The following is a 23543-nucleotide window of genomic DNA, read 5'->3' as shown; positions in this document are numbered from 1 at the left end:
CAACAGAAAGTTTGACTCAGGAACCATCTAACCCATAAACAAAGCAAGAAACACAGTCAGCTTGTGGTATACCTGAATAATAAATACCATGTTAGCAAGACAGATTGAGTGGTATTAAAAAAACACCAACTCTCCAACCAGATATCTTGTTTCTGGTAACAATTAACACTGCCACTGAACGAAAGGCTACTCTGCATACAATACTGACATTATCTGCAGCCACAAATTCCAGTTATCTTTTTCTGGGAGCCACGACATCGGATAAGATTTGTCCACCTATTTGCGTCTATTTGGTTTCTATATGTTCCATCTGGCGAGGTCCATGTGTATAGTCGCCATTTACGTTGGTGAAAGTAGGTATTTGCAATGAAGAAGTTGTTGGTCTTGCAAAATTCTATCATTCACTCTCCGGCATTGTTTCTATCACCAAGGCCATATTTTCCAACTACTGATCCTTCTTCTTTGTTTCCAACTTTCGCATTCCAATCACCAGTAATTATAAATGCATCTTGATTGCATGTTCGATCAATTTCAGACTACAGCAGCTGATAAAAATCTTCTGTTTCTTCATCTGTGGCCTTAGTGCTTGGTGTGTAAATTTGAATAATAGTCGTATTAACTGGTCTTCCTTGTAGGCATACGGATATTATCCTATCACTTACAGCGTTGTACTTCAGGATAATCTTGAAACGTTCTTTTTGACGATGAACGCAACACCATTTCTCTTCGAGTTGTCATTCCCAGCATAGTGGACTATATGATTGTCCAATTCAAATTGGCCAATACCACTCCATTTCAGCTCACTAATGCCTAGGATATCGATGTTTATGTGCTCCATTTCACTTTTGACAACTTCCACTTTTCTTAGATTCATACTTCGTACATTCCAGGTTCTGATTATTAATGGACATTTGCAGCTGTTTCTTCTCATTTTGAGTAGTGCCACATGAGCAAATGAAGGTCCCGAAAGCTTTACTCCATCCACATTAAGGTCGACTCTACTTTGAGGAGGGAGTTCCTCCCCAGTCATCTTCTGAGTGCCTTCCAACCTGGGGGCTCAACTTCCAGCACTATATCAGACAATGTTCCACTGCTATTCATAAGGTTTTCACTGGCTAATGCTTTTCAGAAGTAGACTGCCGAGTCCTTCTTCCTCGTCTGTTTTAGTCTGGAAGCTCAGCTGAAACCTGGAACTGCTGGTATCTGAATACCAGTGGCATAGCTTCCAGCATCACAGCAACATGGAAGCGCCCACAGTACTACAAACAGATAGACATCTGTGGAAAGAGACAATGGAAAAGCTCAATATCATCAGTCAGGACAAGGCCAGGGGCCGACTGTGGAACAGACCATCAATTGCTCATATGCAAGTTCAAGCTGAAACTAAAGAAAATCAGAGCAAGTCCACGAGAGACAAAATATGACCTTGAGTATATCCCACCTGAATTTAGAGACTATCTCAAGAATAGATTTGATGCATTGAACACTAGTGACCGAAGACCAGATGAGTTGTGGAATGACATCAAGGACATCATTCATGAAGAAAGCAAGAGGTCACTGAAAAGACAGGAAGGAAAGAAAAGACCAAGATGGATGTCAGAGGAGACTCTGGAACTTACTCTTGAGTGTCAAGCAGCTAAAGCAAAAGCAAGAATTGATGAAGTAAAAGAGCTGAAGAGAAGATTTCAAAGGGCCTCTCAAGAAGACAAAGTATTATAATGACATGTGCAAAGAGCTGGAAAAGCAAAAGGGAAGAACACGCTCAGCGTTTCTCAAGCTGAAAGAACCGAAGAAAAAATTCAAGCCTCGAGTTGCAACAGTGAAAGATTCCGAACGATGCAGGAAGCATCAAAAGAAGATGGAATGGAATGCAGAGTCATTATACCAAAAAGAATTAGTTGATATTCAACCATTTCAATAGGTGGCATATAATCAGGAACCAATGGTACTGAAGGAAGAAGTCCAAGCTGCTCTGAAGGCACTGGCAAAAAACAAGGCTCCAGGAATTGATGGAATATCAATTGAGATGTTTCAACAAACAGATGCAGCGCTGGAGGTGCTCATTCATCTATGCCAAGAAATATGGAAGACAGCTTCCAGGCCAACTGACTGGAAGAGATCCATACTTATGCCTATTCCCAAGAAAGGTGATCCAACTGAATGTGGAAATTATAGAACAATATCATTAATATCACATGCAAGCAAAATTTCTCTGAGGATCAATCAAAAACGACTGAAGCAGTATATCAACAGGGACCTGCCAGAAAGACAGGCTGGTTTCAGAAGAGGTCGTGGAACCAGGGATATCATTGCTGATGTCAGATGGATCCTGGCTGAAAGCAGAGAATACCAGAAGGATGTTTACCTGTGTTTTATTGACTATGCAAAGGCATTTGACTGTGTGGATCATAACAAACTATGGATAACATTGCAAAGAACAGGAATTCCAGAACACTTAATTGTGCTCATGAGGAACCTTTACAGAGATCAAGAGGTAGTTGTTCAGACAGAACAAGGGGATACTGATTGGTTTAAAGTCAGGAAAGGTGTGCATCAGGATTGTATTCTTTCACCACACCTATTTAATCTGTATGCTGAGCAAATAATAAGAGAAGCTGGACTATATGAAGAAGAACCGGGCATCAGGATTGGAGGAAGACTCATTAACAACTTGCGTTATGCAGATGACACAACCTTGCTTGCTGAAGGTGAAGAGCACTTGAAGCACTTACTAATGAAGATTAAAGACCACAGCCTTCAGTATGGATTACACCTCAACATAAAGAAAACAAACATCCTCACAACTGGACCAGTGAACAACATCATGATAAACGGAGAAAAGATTGAAGTTGTCAAGGATTTCATTTTACTTGGGTCCACAATCAACAGCCATGGAAGCAGCAGTCAAGAAATCAAAAGATGCATTGCACTGGGTCAATCTGCTGCAAAGGACCTCTTCAAAGTGTACAAGAGCAAAGATGTCACCCTGAAGACTAAGGTGCACCTGACCGAAGCCATGGTATTTTCAATCGCATCATATGCATGTTAAAGCTGGACAATGAATAAGGCAGACCAAAGAAGGGTTGACGCCTTTGAATTGTTGTGTTGGCAAAGAATATTGAATATACCATGGACTGCCAAAAGAATGAACAAATCTGTCTTGGAAGAAGTGCAGCCAGAACGCTCCTTAGAGGCAAGGATGGCGAGACTGTGTCTTACATACTTTGGACATGTTGTCAGGAGGGATCAGACCCTGGAGAAGGACATCATGCTTGGCAGAGTACAGGGTCAGCAGAAATGCGGAAGATCCTCAACGAGGTGGACTGACACAGTGGCTGCAACAATGAGCTCAAGCTTAACAACGATTGTAAGGATGGCACAGGGCCGGGCAGTGTTTCACTCTGTCATGCATAGAACCGACTCAACAGCACCTAACAACAACAACAATAACCCATTTGTGGCTTCAAGCTTCATGGGCCCCTAGCTGCAAATCCAATAAATTGCTTCCCAAACCAACAGGAAAAGAAGTCACAAGCCCATTGACCAACGCTGGCAGGTGACCACAAATACATCCTAGTACTTAACAGCTCTCACCTTTCTTCTAACACTTCACAGGCCCTTGGAAATCCAAGTTTTCTTATCAAAAACCCATGGAAATTTAGCTATCATTGAAGTAACTAAACCTGGTTCTCCTAACCTGTGGGCAGGGTTTTTTTGTTTGTCTTTGTTTTTTCCTAATTGCCAGACAAAAATAAAAAACGAAGATTCATCTTGAAAACAAGACCCTAAAAACTGGTATTTAAACTCTTCTTTTTATACCCTACCGATAGCAGCAGAGTGTGGCATGCATTCAGGTAAATTAGGGTTATGCAATATGAGCTACCCCAAGTTGGAAGAGTTTAGTAAGCATTGTTTTGGCAATAAAAATTGTTACTTAATGCTAGCAAGCAACCATTTAAGATGCATCAATTGGTCTCAACTCACCTGGAGCAAAGGAGAATGAAGAACACCAAAGACACAAGGTAATTATGAGCCCAAGAGACAGAAAGGGCCACATAAATCAGAGACTACATTGGCCTGAGACCAGAAGAACTAGAGAGTGCCCGGCTATAACCAATGACTGCCCTGACAGGGAACACAACACAGAACCCTGGAGGGAGCAGGACAGCAGTGGGATGCAGACCCCAAATTCTCATTTAAAAAAAAAAAAAAAAACAGGCTTAATGGTCTCACTGAGACTAGAAGGACCACGGAGATCATGGTCCCCAGACCTTCTGTTAGCCCAAGACAGGAACTATTCCCAAAGCCAACTCTCCAGACAGGGATTAGACTGGACAATGGGATAGAAAATGATAGTGGTGAGGAGTGAGCTTCTTGGATCAAGTAGACATATGAGACTACGTGGGCAGCCCCTGTCTAGAGGGGCGACAAGAAGGGAGAGGGGGTCAGAAGCTAGCTGAATGGACATGAAAATAGAGGGTGGAGAGGAGTGTGCTGTCTCATTAGGGGGAGATCAACTATGAGTATATAGCAAGGTGTATGTAAATTTTTGTATGAGAGACTGACTTGATCTGTAAACTTCCACTTAAAGCACAACAAAAATTCTGAAAAGTTGTTACTTCATATGATAGCACTGTTTCCTAATTAAGAGTGAAAGAATAATAAGAAATGTACAGCATACAAATGAAAATAGTATTAAAATTAAACTCTCATCTAGTTGACCAAGTACTCTGGATACCATTATAAATCACCTGGTCTCTCTGCCTCAGCACTTATCCATTACCATCAACTCTACCATATTTGGTCGATCCAGAGTCTGAACAGAATGTATTCAAGGAATCCCTACTTTGGAATCCTTTAGCTTAATATCAAGGGATTTCTTTCTCCTTTACCTTGTTTGTGTTTATCCTCAAACCACAATAATCCATACTCTTCGCAAGGTTGTGGTTCATAATCCAGCTTTCCTTTTTAAATTTCCAGTTTCTGTTCCCATAGTCTCTCTCTATACCTGGGTTCTCACATGCCATGGGTCCCCAGTCATGAGCCTGTGCTATGCTTTAATTTGGTCAGCCAACGTGCCTGATATTGCCTGCTCTCCCACATTTTGGTTAGACCCTGGACTGGTAGCTAGACCTTCAATCTTTCACTCTCTCCTGGTCTACGCCATCCAACATGGTCACTATAAGTTGGAATTGACTCAACAGCAATGGGATTTTTTGGGTTACTACTGCCACAGATTGTTAGAGTTACCTATTAAAATTAAGGAGAATTATCAAGATTCCAGGGTGAAAGTAATCATGGATGTCCAGAAATAATTCTAGGCTACAAATCCAATGCTTTCCCATACATACTCTTCCTCAACTGGCATAGAACCTTTAGTAACATGTGTTTTTAAACTGCCAAACTAAAGAGTACTTTGAGAGCTCTACTTCTATTTTACATCAGTGCAGTACTGTATGTAACGTACAGCCTGCAGGTCACATATCTTTTTGTTTGCTTCCCAAATACATGCATTAAAAAAAAAAATCATGAACTGTGTGGTTCTGACATTGCCTTGTTTTAGTTTTTTAATTTTGTTTTAATAGTGTTTGACCTGTTTTCTAAAGTCAAAACAACCCCCAGTTCAGCAACCATTTTGCCAAGGTGGAGAGCACTATCATTTTGAACCACTTCTACCAAGAGACAGAGGTGTGGCATACATGTCTCAGTTAATGTCCACACAATCATATGAGGAACTGAAGTAGGTATTGTGTTCATTTCACAAGTGAGAAAAGGAGGATGAATCAGCTTGAGCAGCTTGCCCCAGGATCTCACAGCTAGTAAGCAGAAAGAACAAAAACCCAGTACAAAGAGTTGATTTCAATTCATAGCGACCCTATAGGACAGAGTAGAACTGCTCCATTTTTCATAGGGTTTCCAAGGAGCACCTGGTGGATTCAAACTGCCAACCTTTTGGTTAGGAGCCGTAGCTCTTAACCACTATGCCACCAGGGTTTCAGTAAGTAGAAAAGCAGGTATTTAATTCTGATTGTTTGATTCCAAAGTCTATTCTAGCAAAGTATTATTGCCAAGGGGGTAAAAGGTGGCAGCGTACTATACCGCTACGTTACGGGTGAGAAAGAACAGGTGTATCTTTAAAGGCAAACAGTCCCAGCACTGTTTGTGTTTAAAGGGTAAGCTGGAGCACCAAATACCCTGACCTGAAGGGAACAGCCAGTAATTTGTTGCTGACAAACAACTACTTACAATTCATACTCCTCCCAGGCTTAGTGCCATCAGAAACTGATCTCCAAGCATGCCTTCACGTTCCACAAAGCCTGCAGCACCCCATTCATATTCCTCCTCTGCACCCCATCCCCCTGCCACCACCCTACTGAAGCTTCAACATCCGCTTCCTCGTCCAGAATCTAGCTTCCCTTTTTTACATACTCTTAAGCTCCAATGACCCCCTCTCCTCTGTAATTCACACACCCACAAGGACACTAAAAGTTCAAGTTATCTAACCCCTTTGCTTTTGCTTTTTGGCAATCCTTTTATTCAACTCAAGTTTACGCCTAATCTCATTTCCCACAGAGGCTATCTAAAAAGAATTTTCTCCTTTCTCAAGAACCCAGCCCCAAACTTCCCCTCTCTCTTACCAGATGGCCTGGCCTCCTGCTTCTCTGAGGGAAGTTCAAGACCCTCTGATCAACACTGTCTTTATTTGTTCTCTTCAACTTGTCTCCGGTCTCAGGAAAAAAGGGGCCCTCTTCCTCTCAAAAACTAACAATTCCCCCCATTAAGCTTCTAATCTCACCCTTTCCCATCTCTAGCTACATTTTTATTTCCTCTCTCCCACCATCATATTTACTTCCATCGTCACTCTTCACTGGCCGTTTCTCCTTCCCCTTGGACTACAAACTCACTCCAAGGGTCCCTGTAGCCTAATGAAGAAGAAAAGGAGTGAGGGAAGGAGAAACCAAAAAAAAAAAAGCCCACTGCCACAAAGTTGACTCTGACTCATAGAGGACCCTACAGGACAGAGCAGAACGGCTCCATACACAGGGTTTCCAAAGCTGTAAATCATTACAAAAGATCTTTGTTCTGTGGAGCCACTGGTGGGTTCGAACCACCAACCTTTTGGTTAACAGCTGACCGCTTTAACCACTGCATCACCAGGGCTCCTCAGAGAAGAAGGACATTTATTTAATACATGTGCCAGCACTATAATTTCCAGTTCTTTAATCTTCCCAATACCCCATGAGCATTCGCATACAAAACACTCAAATCTTTCACCCTTCCTCCCATTTTTCAGATAAAGAAAATTGAAGTATAGAGATTAAACAACATGCAAGGTCATACAATTAATGATGTGCAGAGCTAACTCTGAATACAAGGTGAAAATAAATAACCATAACCAACTGCCATCAAGCCGATTCACACACCTAGTGACCCTACAGGACATAGGGGAATGACCCCATAGGGTTTCCAAGGCTATAATCTTTACAGAAGCAGACTGCCACATCTGTCTCCCACAGAGCGGCTGGTGGGTTGAAATCACCAACCTCTCAGTTAGCAGCCATGTGACCATGGCTGCAGTTACACTCTTTCTCACTATTCAAGGCATAGTCCCATATCCCCACTTCACCATCCTTAATTTAACATATCTGAATAACTCCTGGGAATTTCTATTAGGGATTTTGTGAATCTCAAACTTAGCAAGTGTCAAAATTTAATTCATAAATTCTGCCCCACCTCCCGTATCCTGGCTGCCTATGAACATGTAAATGTGCTAATAAAACCATTCTCCTAGTAATTCAAGTGAGGAATTCACCTCAATCTTTTCTTCCATCCATCCCATCACCAAATGTGGCCTGTCTTTCCTCTACCCTTCTTACATACCCATGGGTCACTACCACCATTCAGGATCTCACTTCATCTCTAGTGTACTATTACAGCAGCCTAGTCATTGGTTTCCCAGCTTCCACGGCTCTCAGGCATCTTATGTAGTCATGTCAGAATAAGATTCCTACAGGGCATCTTCGATCATGTCATTATCCAACTCATAAGCCTTAAATAAGTCCTCAGTACCTATAAATTAAGTTTAAACTCCATGTAGCAAGCTATTTGGGGCCTCCATAATGTGGCCCTAAGGTACTTTTCCAAATATTTCAGCCTACATTGCTAACTATTGCACTTTGCGACTACTAAATGTTTCTGTGGAAACCCTGATGGCGTAGTGGTTAAGAGCTACGGCTGCTAACCAAAAGGTCATGTTCGTGTCTTTTCCTTTACCTACAACTCCTAGCTACATCTCACCTAACCATTAGGACCCTGCTCAAATAACCCCCTTGATGATCATCTTCTGATCTCCCCAGCCAGCCAGAAGTCCCTTCTCCAGCTTTGGTACTCCCACAGCATTTTTGTCCCTACTATACCTGCAGCAGAAACCCTGGTGGCGTAGTGGTTAAGTGCTACAGCTGCTAATCAAAGGGTCGGCAGTTCAAATCTGCCAAGCTCTCCTTGGAAACTCTATGGGGCAGTTCTACTTTGTCCTATAGGGTCGCTATGAGTCAGAATCGACCCGACAGCACTGGGCACTGGGCATTGGGCATATCTGCAGCAGAAACCCTGGTGGCATAGTGTTTAAGTGCCACGGCTGCTAGCCAAAAGGTCAGCAGTTCAAATCCACCAGGTGCTCCTTGGAAACCCTATGGGGGCAGTTCTGCTCTGTCCTTAGGGTCACTGTGAGTTGGAATCGACTTGACAGCAATTTTTTTTTTTTTAATACCTATGGCACTCAGCTTATTCTCTTGAGTATTACAATGATTACATCGCAGTTTTTTTCAAATCTTGTAGGCCTAATTACGATGTGGAGCCTTGGTGGTACAGTGGTTAAGAGCTTGACTGCTAACCAAAAGGTTGGCAGTTCAAATCCACCAGCTGCTCCTTGGAATCCCTATGAGGCAGTTCTACTCCGTTCTACAGGGTCACTATGAGTCAGAACCGACTTGACAACAACAGGTTTTGTTTGTTTTTAATTAGGATGCAAGAATGTTTTCGTGTACCAAAATTATCCATGAGGTTCTTTGCAGAGAAAGATATTAATAACTAGTAGAAAATTCTAGGGAACCCCAAATCGATATGAGCATGAACTAAGTCACACCTAGTACATGATTTTCACTTGAAAAGTTGATTGTTTTCATCCTCGGAAAATCCACACAGAATCTACACTAGTCCGTGGACACCATCTCTTATTCTAAGGGTACGCATCTATTTTTTCTACATACACCAAAACCTCAGACTTGAGGATTTTTTTTGTTTGTTTTTTCAGGCTTGGGAAGGACAGTGTGGCAAGAAATATACAAGGTCCCCTACAAACACATGGCATCTACAGCACTGGTGTGACAACACTGGCACAACACTGGGCGCTAGGGAACCTGAGGATCTAAAAGGCATACCTCTAGAATAGACTTTTCTAGGTCTCCTGTTTTAGTATCCTCCCCAGTGGGGCTTGTCTCTGTATTAACCACAAGTCAATTTTTTAGCCTTTCCACAGGTTTTATCAGACACCAAGGATCTCCATAAAATTAAAGACTTCTAAAGCCCCAATGGAAACCCTGGTGGCAAGGTGGTTAAGAGCTAGGGCTGCTAACCAAGGTTTAAACAGCACAGTGGTTAAGAGCTCAGCTGCTAACCAAAAGGTCAGCAGTTCAAATCCACCAGCCACTCCTTGGAAACCTTACGGGGCAGTTCCACTCTGTCCTATAGGGTCACTATGAGTTGGAATGGACTTGACGGCAACAGGTTTGGTTTGTTTTGTTTTCAGTAAAGCCCCAATCCAGGGACTTCCACCTCAGTTCAGGTCTAGGGTGATGCCCAGCAAATTTTTAAAGCTTCCCAGAGTTGCTTCTAATAGTAGGCAGTCTGGGAATGACTTTGAGAATTTTTTTTTTTTAATGCATGCTTTGTGTGAGGAATTAAGGGCTCCAACTATATTTAAGTAGGAAATAGTATGTGTTTTAATCAAACTTTTTTTTGTAAAGATCAGCTCTACTTCCTAGCTTAAAGCTCATCTGTACGTTCAATGGCAGAAGGAATACTCATGGTTATGAAAGAAATAAGACTGTTTTTTTCCTGCAAGTCTCAAAAATCAAGCCTGGCTCCAAAACTCCTCTCTCCACACACCTCTGAATCCTAACTCAGCAATTACCCTGAATTCTATCCATGACAGAGAAATTAAGTCAAATCAGCCTTTTTTTTCCAAGTCACATATGTCTAGATAACTGCATAAGGACAGCTCTTCTTTTTCTTTTTTTGTCTATTCAACTCTTCTTTTCTTGCCTTCCAACTTCTCCCTCTATATTCTTTTCCCTTTTTTTTTTTTTTTCTTTCTTTCCTCCTAAGTCTCTTGTTCATTGCTCATATATTTGTCCTTGCTTTTTTACCTGTGAGTTTTCCATTAATTAATCTCTGGGTGCCTACATTTCTTCCTAAATTCCCTTCTTTCAGACACAATCTTCACATCTATTGCTTCTTCCTGGTCCAAACATTTTATGTCCAAATTGAAACTATATTCTTATTATTTCGCTCACATTTAGAAAAGCACTCTCTCGGTTCATAAAGAATTCGATGATGAAGGCAATCTTGGACTCACTCTGAACTGGCAAAGTATTTCTCATTTTATAATTCACCACACATACTGATGCCAGAATAAACTTCCTAAAGGGCAGCTTCAACCATAGGACTTGATGCAATCAATGTCACAAAACAATTTGTGTATAAATTGTTGAATGAGAAACTAATTTGTAAACTTTCACCTAAAGCACAATTAAAAAGAAAGAAAAAAAAAAGGCTTAAGTGTCTCCTGAAAACCTACAAATTAAACTCCAGATGACACTGCAAAGAAGCCCTCTATGACATTTTTTGCCTCTCAAATCTTATACTCCAGTGTTTTTCAAAATGGCACATATCATCACAATGAAAGTACAAGTGCCCACTCAGACTAAGAATGCCGAACAAGGAAACAAGTGGAATCTTCTAAAGCAAAAGCCTGCAGTGAGCAAATAATTAGAGAGATGCTTCAATGTTCTAAATGCTGCAGAAGAAATCAAGAGCTCTTAAAGCCTCAGAAGTGTCCACCATCTTCCTCCTTCTATAACAGAGAGTTTCAAATCAGGAAGTAGGTCGTTTTATGTTTCCATGTAAATTTTATTATACAGGAACGGAGGATAAAACAACGTTCATTTTATAGACAGTTTGTTGTAATACTGCTATTTTGCAATTACATATATCTACTTTATAGGAAAAAATTTAAATAACAATCTTCACCCTTTTTGTATTTCTATAGCACTTATCACTGTCTAACTTAATAATGAGTTTACATAATTTGTTTATCATCTAACGCTTCTGACAAGAATGCAGATTCCATTAGGGCGAGGCCATTTTTCTGTTTTGTACACTGACCTGTTATCAGCGCCCAGCACAGGTATGACAACTCACAGGTACTCGATAAATGTTTACTGAATGACTGAACAAGTAAACTCATAGTCACAGTGCTTGTGCTAGAAAGTCAGGAGATCAAAGTTCCAGTTCTGGTGTGACTACAGGAAATCATTTTACCTGCAAGCATATGGCTTTCATACTTTCCAAGGTCTCTCTCTACTTTGAAACACTAAAGGGATATAAAGAAACTGAGCCATATTTCTCGGTTATAAGTAGCATTTTCTGATAATTCAAAATATCAACAGCCCCACAACCCTTCACATGTCCACCCCAGCCATACATGAAGAAAGCAAGAGAATTATCCTAGAACTAGAGAAATACAGCTCCCAGATAGAAAGATATAAACTATTCCATACAAAAATTAGAGCATTACTGAGAAAATGACAGTGACACGTTACTATATTCGAAAGCTGTTTTCAAAACTGATACAGAATTTATTCTACAAGGGCTGAAAAACTCCACAAAGCAAACTAGAAAAATACCAACAAAATCAGGCTATTAGGCTGAGCTTTGAGAAATGACTTATCACTACTGACCTTTCTCCGACTAAAAAAATTGCAAGCTAGGCACATAATGCCCACAGGCCACCTCTTCTTTTTCTAGCGCCAGATGTTTACCAATACGGGACAAAGCATCTTGCTGTTAATAGGCAAAAAATTCAAACAGTGATGTCATCAGTCCACTATGCTTTATATATGCCTGCACTGCTAGTTACATTGGGCCACAGCATGTATTTCACTGTCTAGTCATTTGGTTGAGACTATTTTTGAGCTATTACAAGTCAGTAAGCATTGATCAAAGTTCTCTTTCATTACACCCCCTCCCACCCACCCTTAAATATGCCTCTTTACTTTTTCTTTTACTTATGTTATGCTAAGTGTTGCCGAAGGATATCGAATTACCATGGACTCCCAGAAGAATGAACAAATCGGTCTTGGAGGAAGTACCTGCTCCTTAGAAGCAAGAATGGTGAGGGTTTGGACTCATCATCAGGAGGGACCAAACACTGAAGAAGAACATCATGCTTGGTAAACTACAGAGTCAGCAAAAAAGAGGGAGACCCTCAATGAGAAGGATTAACACAGTAGCTTCAACAATGGGCTCAAACGTAGCAACGGTTGCGAGGAGGGCACAGAACCAGGACATGTTTCGTTTTCTTATACATAAGGTTGCTATGAGTCGAGTCAGAGCCAGCTTGACAGCACCTAACAACAACAACATCCAAAAAGGGGAGTATTACTACCATCTGTACACTCCATGACGGCAGAAACCTTGACTACCCTTGCGGGCACCAAGTACCCAGGGACTAACACAGTGTTTGTCACATCATAGTCAATTCACATTAACTAAAATAAAAAATACAAATCAAATAAGCTAAAAAACAGAAAATTTTTGCTTGTTTTTTTATTGTGGTCAGTATATAGGTAACAGAACATCTGACATTTCTAGCCTGCACACGTACAGTTCAGTGACGTTAACCACATTCATCGTGTTGTTCAACCATCACCATTAACCATTTGTGAATTCTGCCATCATCCCTAACAGAAGCTCAGTGTGCCCTAAGCACTGTGTCTTCTTTCCCACTCTGGAAACCACTAATAAATACACTATACACTTACCTACTCTAGATATTTCATATCATTGGTATTATATATATCTAGATATTTCTTATACCAAGAAAATTATTCAAAATAATTCTAAAGTCCATTCAAAAATTTTATATATAAATTATATATGCATTGTGTATTTCTATGTTTGCATATGTATGAATACACGAACTATATCTCTCTAAAATTAGTTTATTACCATATTGAAGAAACTCCTGCTAGACACAGGCAAGCAAGTGACTCTAAGGTACTTTAAAGTGATTTGTTGCTATAAAAGTTTAATAGGTTTTGCAGGGGGCCTAGTCACTCAACAAATATTTATTAAGCCTCTGCTACCAATAAATTAAGCCTCTGCTACCTACACTTTAAAGGACTATGTGGAAATAGGAATGTGAGTACAATCTAGTTTCTGACCTCAAAGAGCACTGAGCCAAAAAAGGAGGCAAAAAGCACTGAGCCCCCTGTAAAAAAGGCCTGAGGATCTAACTACTGAGCTCCCTGTTCCTACATGAGGGTTTCTAAAACACTCAGCAGAACAAAATCACTAAAAAAACAGAAAAGGTTTTCAGATTAATGTCTCCCAATAAGTTAAAGGTATTTTCTAGGCATGTGACATAACAAGCTTTTCAGATTACTCTTCATCAGAGTGTGATACTAAAAAAAAAAAATCTACAACCAATGTCACAAAACAATTTGTGTATAAATTTTTTAATGAGAAACTAATTTGCACTGTAAACTTTCACCTAAGGCACAAGAAAATTTTAAAAATTTTGAATTTCAAATTAAAAGTAAATCGAGTATGTTCTTTCAATACAGAGTTAACATGAAGAAACATCTCTCTCAAGGAGCATGTTTTCTTTAAGAGAGGAACTCCACCTGAAATATGCAACTTTCCCAGCTGTTGTGATCCTTAATTGTGGGTGGCTCTATGTGGGTGCAAAAATAAGGGTGGTAAGAAAAAATGGAAAACAATAATTCAATTGTCCAACCGAGAGCTATTAAAAAGTAAAATACGCTTCCTCCTCAGAGTTCAAAAGAAAATGTGATTTGTATAAACAACTTAGACATTTGGGAACGTTCCACTTTAATAGAGGACTTCCTGATTTATAAAACCACATTTACGTGGGTTGTAACGAAGGTTTGTAGAACTGATGGGTTTTCTTTTGATTCAGCAAATGAGAAGGTAATTTGTTTCCTTGAATTGAAAGAAATCTCAGGTCTCTTTTGGAAGGGTTCAGTTGTGGCTGGTAATGGTATTATCTTTGGTTTATAAACTTTTTCCTAAGAAATACCCAACAAGCTTTTCATAGCTACAAACAGCTCCACCACCGCCGCCTTATCAGCTGCCATCAAGTCAGCTCCAACCCATGGCGACCCCGTGGGTATCAAAGTAGAACTGTGCTCCACAGGGTTTTCAATGGCTGATTTTCTGGAAGTAGATCACCAAGCCTTTCTTCTGAGGCAAGTCTGAGTGGACTCAAACCTCCAACCTTTTGGTTAGTAGCCAAGCACATTACCCACTTGCACCACCCAGCAGCTCCACCACCACCTTAGGCATTATAATAACACTAAACAAATATGAGGAGCAATCTATATGCATGAGTATATGTAGCTCATAACCAAATTTTGAAGAAAATCTTCACAGAAACATTTCCAATAATTTAATAGCTTAACAGTTTAATTTTAATAGTTTAAGAAGAAATGGGTTCTTTTTTAATTGAAGTTATTACTAAGCTTTTAAGTGCATTTCTTTGATTTATGAATATGTTGTTGTTAGGTGCCGTTGAGTTGGTACTGGCTCATAGCAACCCTGTGTACATCAGAACGAAACACTGTCCTACACCATCCTCATAAACTCTGCTATGCTTGAGCCCACTGTTGCAGCCGCTGTGTCAATCTACCTTGCTGAGGGTCTTCCTCTTTTTCACTGCACTTTACCAAGCATGATGTCCTTCTTCAGGGACTGGTTCCTCCTTCTAACACATCCAAAGTATGTCAGATGAAGTCTCGCCATCTTTGCTTCTAAGCAGCATTCTGACTATACTTCTTCCAAGACGGATTTGTTCATTCTTCTGGCAGCCATGGTATAATTCAATCTTCTTCAGCAACACCATAAATATACCAGTTATTACTTGTAACGTGAAAGACATGTCGCTATCCCTCAAAGTGTTTCTATACTATACAAGAATCGATCCAAAAAATACAAATCAACCTGTTTGCCATACCTCCCAGCCTATATATAAAAAAAAAAAATACGATATTCATATTACCATTGGAAAAACAGGATCAAATAACACCTTTCCACATGACCTAACAGATGCATCCTCAAAGTGAATAGATTTATTTGGCAAAAGATTTATGCATTTTCCCCATAGTAATTCTCTAACAAGGAAATTAAAGAAGTTTTTCCAACCACTCCCTTGAAAATTTTCTCCTACTTAACAAAAATTTTTTTTTTTTTAACACCCTGAGAGCAGGCAAACCTTACAGATAACTCCCAGGCTTCTGTCTATGGACAGATTCATATTTGAGTCACTTCACCACTGTATCACCTTAATGTATATCTGGCTTCAGGGAGGTAATCAAAGAACAAACATTTGCACCTGTGCAAAACACTGTGCATACTCAGGAAGACACATTAGAGGCAGGCAGCCTCAGAGCCCAGCCATTCTCAGAGACACCTGCTCTGACTTATCCTTCTACACGAAGCAAAATAAGCTGCGCTTTCAAATCGACTCAACAGCACTGGGTTTTTGGGTTTCTTCTGAAATGGTCCTTGACAAGATAACCACAGAATGGGCCATAGATGGCCTCAACCCACCTCTGGGCGGATGCTTAACAACCCAATGAAGAAAAAAATCATCCTTTCCCCCATCTGGGGGATCAAACCCTTGTCTAAAGAAAATGCATAGTCATCCCCAAGCTCTGAGTGCCTGCATGAAGGTCAATCCTGAATATTCATGATGAATTTGCATTTCCTTGTCTGCTCTCTGCAAAAGCCCACCTCCCCAAGCTGCCTGCAAGCTGTCTTGGAGGCAGCAGCCCCAACTGCTCCTTTGTTGTACAACGAAATAAAGGGGTCTTTCTGATCTCCCACCTCGGCCTTTTGTTTATTGGCTGTAACAAGTCACCCCGAGCAAAACCTGGGGTTTTCACCCAGCAACATAATAAAGCTCCTGGGGGTTGAACCAACCATCACTATTTTAGACTCCTCAAAAAAAAAAAAAAATTTTTTTTTTTTTTTTTTAAGGAATGGGGTGGCCTAGTGGTTAAATGCTACAGCTGCTAACCAAAGGGTCGGCAGTTTGAATCCACCAGGCACTCCTTGGAAACTGGGGCGATTCTGCTCTGTCCTATAGGGTCACTATGAGTCGGAATCGACTTGATGGCAATGGGTTTGGTTTGATTTTTATTTAAGGGATGCAGGCAGCATTTCAGCCACTGCATTATGGTGCAAGTTATCATCCATCAACCTGTAAATCTGTACATCTTTACATATATTTCCATATAAAAGCTTTTTTTTTTTTTTTTAATGATGTTACTGTGTTTTCGATGAAGGTTTACAACACAGCAGTTTAGGTTCCCATTCAACAATTTCTACACAAGTTGTCGAGTGACACTGGGTACATTTTTCACAATACATGAACATTCTCATTATTTCCATTCTGGCTGTTTCACTTAAAAGTTTATTTTTCAAATGTTACGTGCTCTTTATCCCATATAACTATGAAGCACCAACAATCATTTTTGTCATGTCTGCCTATCTGCATTCAAAATACCTTAACAGGAATATACTGGTTATGTCAGAAATATCTGAATGGTCATTACAAAATATATTTTGATCTGAATTACCTAATCGACAGCCTCGTTCCTCAACTCAGGATTTAGTCATAACCTTAGTTGACAAGTAATAGTGTGTTGCCTGTCTCTACCACAGAAATTTTCTGTTTAGGTGTGTCTAAAGGAGTGAAGTCCCCACCTAAAATATGTACTAGCAAACTGACTCTCCTACTTCGTAAATGTTTAATCTTTTGAGTGCAAAAGTCATATTGTCCAAGACTTCTCAGAGAGTTACCGTAGGCCATCACATAACATCACTAACCAAGCTGTCTAACCACAACTGTAAATGGACTTTCCAATGGTTTCCAAGATTACAAAGAATGAATAATCTTCTCCACACATTAATGACTAATATTTTTATTGGCACTAGCTCAGCTTGACTAACAATATCTGAATTTTTTTATCCAGACTTTTTAGATTTTCATTAAAATTGATTTCAAATTATAAGCTTTAAATACAGGAACAAAATGGAGTAATTTACATGCCCCAGTCTTGTCACAGACATAAAAACCAAAGTGAAGTACCAAGATTTACAACTTTTTATTATCCTACAGAAGCCCTGGTGGCACAGTAGTTAAGAGATCAGCTGCTAACCAAAAGGTAGGCAGTTCGAATCCATCAGCCACTCCTTGGAAACCCTATGGGGCAATTCTACTCTGTCCTATAGTGTCACTATGAGTCAGAACGGACTCGATGGCACGTAACAACAACAACTTGATAAATTAACCTAGCAAAACAACAATCATAGGCAGATTTGATTCACAGTAGTATCTCTGAACTTCAAGCTGTCCGAACTGGAACTGTTTTCGAATGATAAGAATTTCATTTTCTGTAAAATTAGCCTTTTACTTCATACTAGAAGGTTTTAAACACGACTTACTATGGGACATTATCAATTCCCATGCACGTATGTATAACGGACTAATGCAGTAGGTATTGATTTTTGTATTTGCATACATATTACTATGTAATTATAGTTAAATACTGGTACATTTTATACCCACATATAAATCGCAGAAGAAAGATGTGGCCGTTTGCTTCTGTAAAGATGTACAGCCTTGGAAACCCCATGGGGCAGTTCTACTGTGTCCTATAGGGCTGCTATGAGTCATAATCAACTCACCAGCAATGAGTTTTTTGGTTTGCCCAAAAAACTTTGGGGCAGGATTAGATCTTATACTGGTTTGTACTCCTCTCCCCTCCATTACCAATTCCCAAGGCCCAAGTGCATTCCCAGCCCAATGCCTTTTCACAGTTCAAAAAATCAAATTAGACAAATACAGGCAATTAGGGCAGCAGTGAGAAATTAAGTTGGATGGAATCAATAGGCTCCTGGCCACTCTTCCAGTGCTGCAGTGGGCAGATAAAAGGGAGCAATCAGAAGCTCGCCTGCAGCTCATTTATCCTTGGAGAAGAGAAGGGAAGAGCCTCTTGCTGCTCTTGGATGGAAAGGAGAGCGCTGAAAGGGAGAGAGAGCAGGATGCTGCTCTGCCTGGCACTTCCGTCCTAGAAATAACTGAACTGCTCTCTCCGCCACAGGAATTCCCCCCTGGTTCCAGGACAACTAGTCCCATTTTACTTCTTTCCAAGCCAGCAATCCCTCACTGGCCAAAAAAAAAGAAAAAAAAGCCAAAAAGGGGGTGGTTGAAGAATGGGGCAGATTCACAGGTCTGACACAGGCAGACACATCTAACCAACTTCTAGAACAGCTTCCACAAATTAGATAATTCTATTGACATAGGAACAGCCCATTTCTTTTCCTAACTTAGCTCAAAATATTTTTCACCTTATTCAAATGTCAGCACATTGAAAACAGACATCTTACTCATCTTCATATTGCCCTCCTGCCCTTTCCCACACAGGGGCAGATTACAGTAAGCACGGTATACACCAACTTACAGTAAGCAAGGTACCCACGGACTTCATTGTGTTTACTTACTAACTGGTAGGCACAACTGAGAATTTGTGTACTACCGGTTAGTAAGTGAACACGATGAAGCCCGTGCGTTCCTTGTTTAGTGGGTAATTCATCCCCGCACCTACCTAACACACACAAAGTCTGCAAATGTCATGACTTTACAAGTCATCTTGTGCTGATACTGCTCATTTATAAAATATGAACTTTTTTATAAGTCATTGCATTCAGCAGTTCATATCACTGGTAAGTCACAAGACTACTCTGGCTGAGAGCACTGTGGCTATTCAGTACTAAGTGTCACAGCAATCCTACACTCACTCCTCCTTCACTAAATCGGGAAATAAAGAAGTGGAAACGTTGGGGCTTCAACAAGCTACTGCAAAGATAGCTGAAACGTTTTAAAAATGAAGCTGAGAAATTTGGGTAAGGATAATCCTCACAATCTATCCACGCCTAGGCCTTACCCATTAGTCTCAGAAATACACATCTCAGATCACTGTCCTTGGTATAAGAGCTTGGACTATCTCAACAATCCTTCCAAATTCACAATAGTTATTCAAAATCTTCTACTATTTCTTTATTACTTACAAAATTTATTTTTAACTGTTTTATAGTATATCTGGGGACTCAAAGGATAAAAAGTGTTGGATGGTGAGGATATAGGAACACATCTATATTTTTAGATTAGCTTAGATTTAGATTATTCCAAAATAATTGCCATTTAAATTTTTTTTTGCTCTAAATTAGATTTTCCTAACAAAGCACTGATGTTTAATTCAGGTTCCCAGCACAAAGGGGTTAAATAAGTTCTCTGAATCAGAATTAGCAAGGGACATTACATATACCCCTTATGTATTATTCATCTTTTGTTCTCCAAATTTTAATCTAACTTCTCAAAGCATTAGAATTTAATATTCATTGCCTATAATAAGCCTTCACCTACTAATAAATTCATATCTTTCAAATCTAATCTATAAGAGCCACAATAATAATGGTTCATTTAGCCAACGTGGAAAGAGTCAGAAAGACCAATGTTGAGATATCAAGTTTACCACCACCTGTGGAAATTACTTAATACCTGACTAAGAGGCTGCATAGTTTAGTGGTTAAAAAACTCTACTTCTGCAGTTACCATATGGGTGACTTCAGGCAGGCATTTTAAGTAACAAATTTAATGGAAATTAAAAGAAATAAGCATAAAGATGTTTACTCTTAAAAATAAGAAGTAAAAGATCAACCAGAAAGCAACCTGAATGTACAACAGAGGTTTTGTTTTTAAAAAAAATAATTGCAAATTCACATATAAAACATGATGGAATATTTTAAGCCACGAAATTATTAAAAATTATAATTATCTGTAAACATCCAAAAGTATTTGCTATTATCTTCTTTCCAAAGGAATAAATACCAATTATATATATGTATCATTCTATAATAAAAATACACAAATAAGTTAAAAAAAAAAAAAAAAAACAAGTGTAAAGGAAAATTGTGACATTTAGTTAAAGATTTTACTGAGCGTCTACCATGAGTCAGGCCCTGGGTCAGGTGCCAGGGCCAAAATGATAAAACACAAACAAGCTCACAAAAACCTCAGGCCTGACCTATGATTCCTAGAAATTTACAAGTTAATTATTAAGTAAAATGTTCCTTCTTTCCTTTTTCTCAGTAATAACAACACTATATTAGTATTTTAGCAATATAATCTAAGCTTTTATCCGGCTAGGTTTATGTTACAAAGGCTATGCTGAGGGCAAGGCATTTACAACACAAACGTCAAGAACGGCAAGCAAGACGGCGACCATTAGTCCAAATGTCATCTGTGGCACATGATTCCATTCATCACATAGAGAAGTAGGCTGTTTCAAGTCCATGTAGCAATTCTCTCCCTACTTCTCTCTTCCTAGAGGCCCCCTAAGCATACTTCAGCCAAGAAAGGCATGGCTCAGCCCCTTTCATCAGAGAACTGAGGACAGAAAGAGCCTGCAATGTGCTACCGTGCAGCACATGGATCCCAGGAGACCAGCCACCTCCACCTTCCCCTAACAGTGAGTAACACTTCTAAAGGAGCAAGCAAATAAAGCCATCGCCTGGCATCCTACATTAGAAAGACTGCCAACCTGACCATGACAATGTATGTACAACATAAATACCATATACAGAAAAGCCCATCACTCACTCTGCCGAATTATTTCTCTAGAAGGAACTCTTGTGCATGTGAGCAAGCTAAAGCCACACATTGATTGGATCAGAAACTCATTCAGCTTATCTTCTCCCAAGAGCCTTACTTTTATAGGGATAATAATGCCCTTTCCTTTCAAAGCTAGGTTTGTACTTCTTACATAGGTCTTTAAAAGTAATAAAACATATTGTTAGAAATGCAATATAAAGAAACTATAGAAAAAAAAAACTAAGGGCAGAAGAAATAGAGGAATGTGACTAGACAGAGGTATGCTGGGAACTCTACGTCCCTGCTACTCAAAGTGTGGTAACAGACCAGCAGCATCAGCATCACCTGAAGAGTTTGTTAGAAATGCAGAATATCTCAGGTTTCACCTGAGACCTACTGAATCAAAATCTGCATTTAACATGATTGTCAGGCAGTTTGTTTGAACATTAAATTTTGAGAATCACTGCTCTAAGTCCAGGTAATATCCTATTTTTACACCTGAAAGGTGGATACACTGGATATTATTCTCCGTAATATACACATACGTTATACTTTCTTCTAATTATGCAATACATCCCTAATTCAGCCTACAAGTAGACCTCACATTTACAAACTGACAAGGAGAGATTGCTCACAAGTGGGGAAAAGAATCCTAGATGACTCTGATGTTCACACAGTAAAAATCCAGATACAGATAAAACTTGAGAGATCACATAACCCAACCTCTTCATTTTATGGGAAACAAAACCATCTGAATCAGGAAGGAATGCGCCTTCCCCAGGGTCAGACTGCTAAGGACTGTGGCAAAATCAGATGAGGGCTCAAGTCTCATGTTTCCCAGTAATGTTCTGTGTCTTGAAGTAATACCAGTTTAATGTTACGACTGATTTTTTTTTTCCTTTTGTAAACAAATACACAAGTTAAAAAATAAATCAGCATTAAGTAAAAAAAAAAAAAAAAAACCAAGATAATTGTTAAAGCCACTACCTTTGCATATTCAATAGTCGCTGCCCAATACATATTTGTTTGAATGCATGATTCTCTTTGAGGCAGAGACATTGTTATTCACGTTTTCACAGAAGGCAGAGCTAAGTCACACAATATTGATTCCTTTATAGACGAAACCACTGAACTTCAATTTAAAACAATTTATAATACCCTCTCCGACAGAAACCAAAAATCATCCTTAAAATTTTATCAAAGCTAGAGAATGTTTTAAATGCGTATTATTTGAGTGTGTGAGTCTGTTTGATTTCAGTGAAACATTGAAATTCTTAAAAGTATTTCTTAGAATATTAAAGAACAGTATACTCACCAATACTAATTTCATCATCTGTTTCAGCATCACCAATACATTCAAACTGAAAATCTTGTAGTGACTGGGAGAATTTCTGTACGGCCATAGACAGATCTGCAATTAAAGTTAAAAAAAAAATCAGGCAAAGTTACCATGGAACGCCCAAGGGTTTCCACATGTAATATTACATAACTCAGATTTTAATATTATATTAACCAGAAACCAAAGAAAACCAAACTCATTGCCCTCGAGTCAATTCTGACTCACAGCGACCCTATAGAACAGAGTGGAACTACTCCCCCAGAGTTTCCAAGGACTGCCTGGTGGATTCCAACTGCTGACCTTTTGGCTAACGGCCGTAGCACTTAACCACTATGCCACCAGGGTTTCTATGTTAAACAAGTTTTTTATATTAACCAGACGCTTTAAAATTACTAGTTAGACAAATTTAAGAAGAATTTAAAGCAACTGCTAAATAAATATTTTAGAAACCTGATCTGCACTGCTCAAACGGGATTAGTACCATTAAGAAAAGTTTTGGTCTGGACATGCATTATCTGGAAGCCAATTTTCCAAAGCCTTTACTGAAGAATTACCATTCACTCACTATAAATGAAACATTTATAAGAAAGAAGGAATGCTACTGACGTTGCAAGTGAAAACAAAAAACAAAACAAATCACCCCTTAATTAGAAAGGGTCACTGCTATTGTTCTATACACCTGAGGAGAAGGTAGGGAGTGTGTTTTTGACCAGTAAACCACTGGTTTTGATCTAGAAGCTGAAACGTAACCTGAAAAATTGTTTACAAATAAACTTGTGATTTACAGGAAACCTCAAAGCAAGCATACTCGTCAAACCTGACTTCAATGTGAAAAGGGCCCCGTGGGGTTCAGTGAATTACTTAATATGGCCATACACCCTTCTAGCCATAGACTTTGTGACTCCCACACAATGACTAAGTGGGTCTATGCAAATAATGTGCTTGTGGCCCACCAAGGGAGCTGGGCAGCTTGCTGTTAATGTACCCTTGTCGGGGTGGGACCAGGCAAATAAGATGTATGGAACCATAATGAGGGGATTGATCAGTCTGGGGAGTTAAAGTGAGACACAGGGAGAAAGGAGGAGCTATAACACAGAAGACAGCGAGAGGTGGCAGCACAGCACTAGCAAGAGCGATGGCAGTACAAGATGGCAGGAACCAGGAACCGACACAAGATAGCTACAG

General features: G+C 39.6%; 1 protein-coding gene across 3 annotated transcripts in view; it reads right to left on the bottom strand.

The window, feature by feature from the left end:
• ARHGAP42 (Rho GTPase activating protein 42) overlaps positions 1 to 23543 on the bottom strand; it is a 321321-nt gene that overhangs the window by 213541 nt on the left and 84237 nt on the right. For 2 of the 3 annotated variants that reach the window (XM_010595411.3, XM_003415595.4), the window contains exon 2: positions 22335 to 22430. In XM_010595411.3, coding sequence (XP_010593713.1) covers positions 22335 to 22430 — 96 coding nt within the window. Of the gene's footprint in view, positions 1 to 6246; positions 6887 to 22334; positions 22431 to 23543 lie in introns of those variants that run through there. The other variant, XM_064288839.1, reaches the window with a different exon arrangement.

The sequence above is a fragment of the Loxodonta africana genome, chromosome 7, assembly GCF_030014295.1.
Source record: "Loxodonta africana isolate mLoxAfr1 chromosome 7, mLoxAfr1.hap2, whole genome shotgun sequence".
NCBI classification, from domain to species: domain Eukaryota; kingdom Metazoa; phylum Chordata; class Mammalia; order Proboscidea; family Elephantidae; genus Loxodonta; species Loxodonta africana.
The sequence above is the reverse complement of the archived record's forward strand: the minus strand, read 5'-3'. Positions and strand labels throughout refer to the sequence as shown.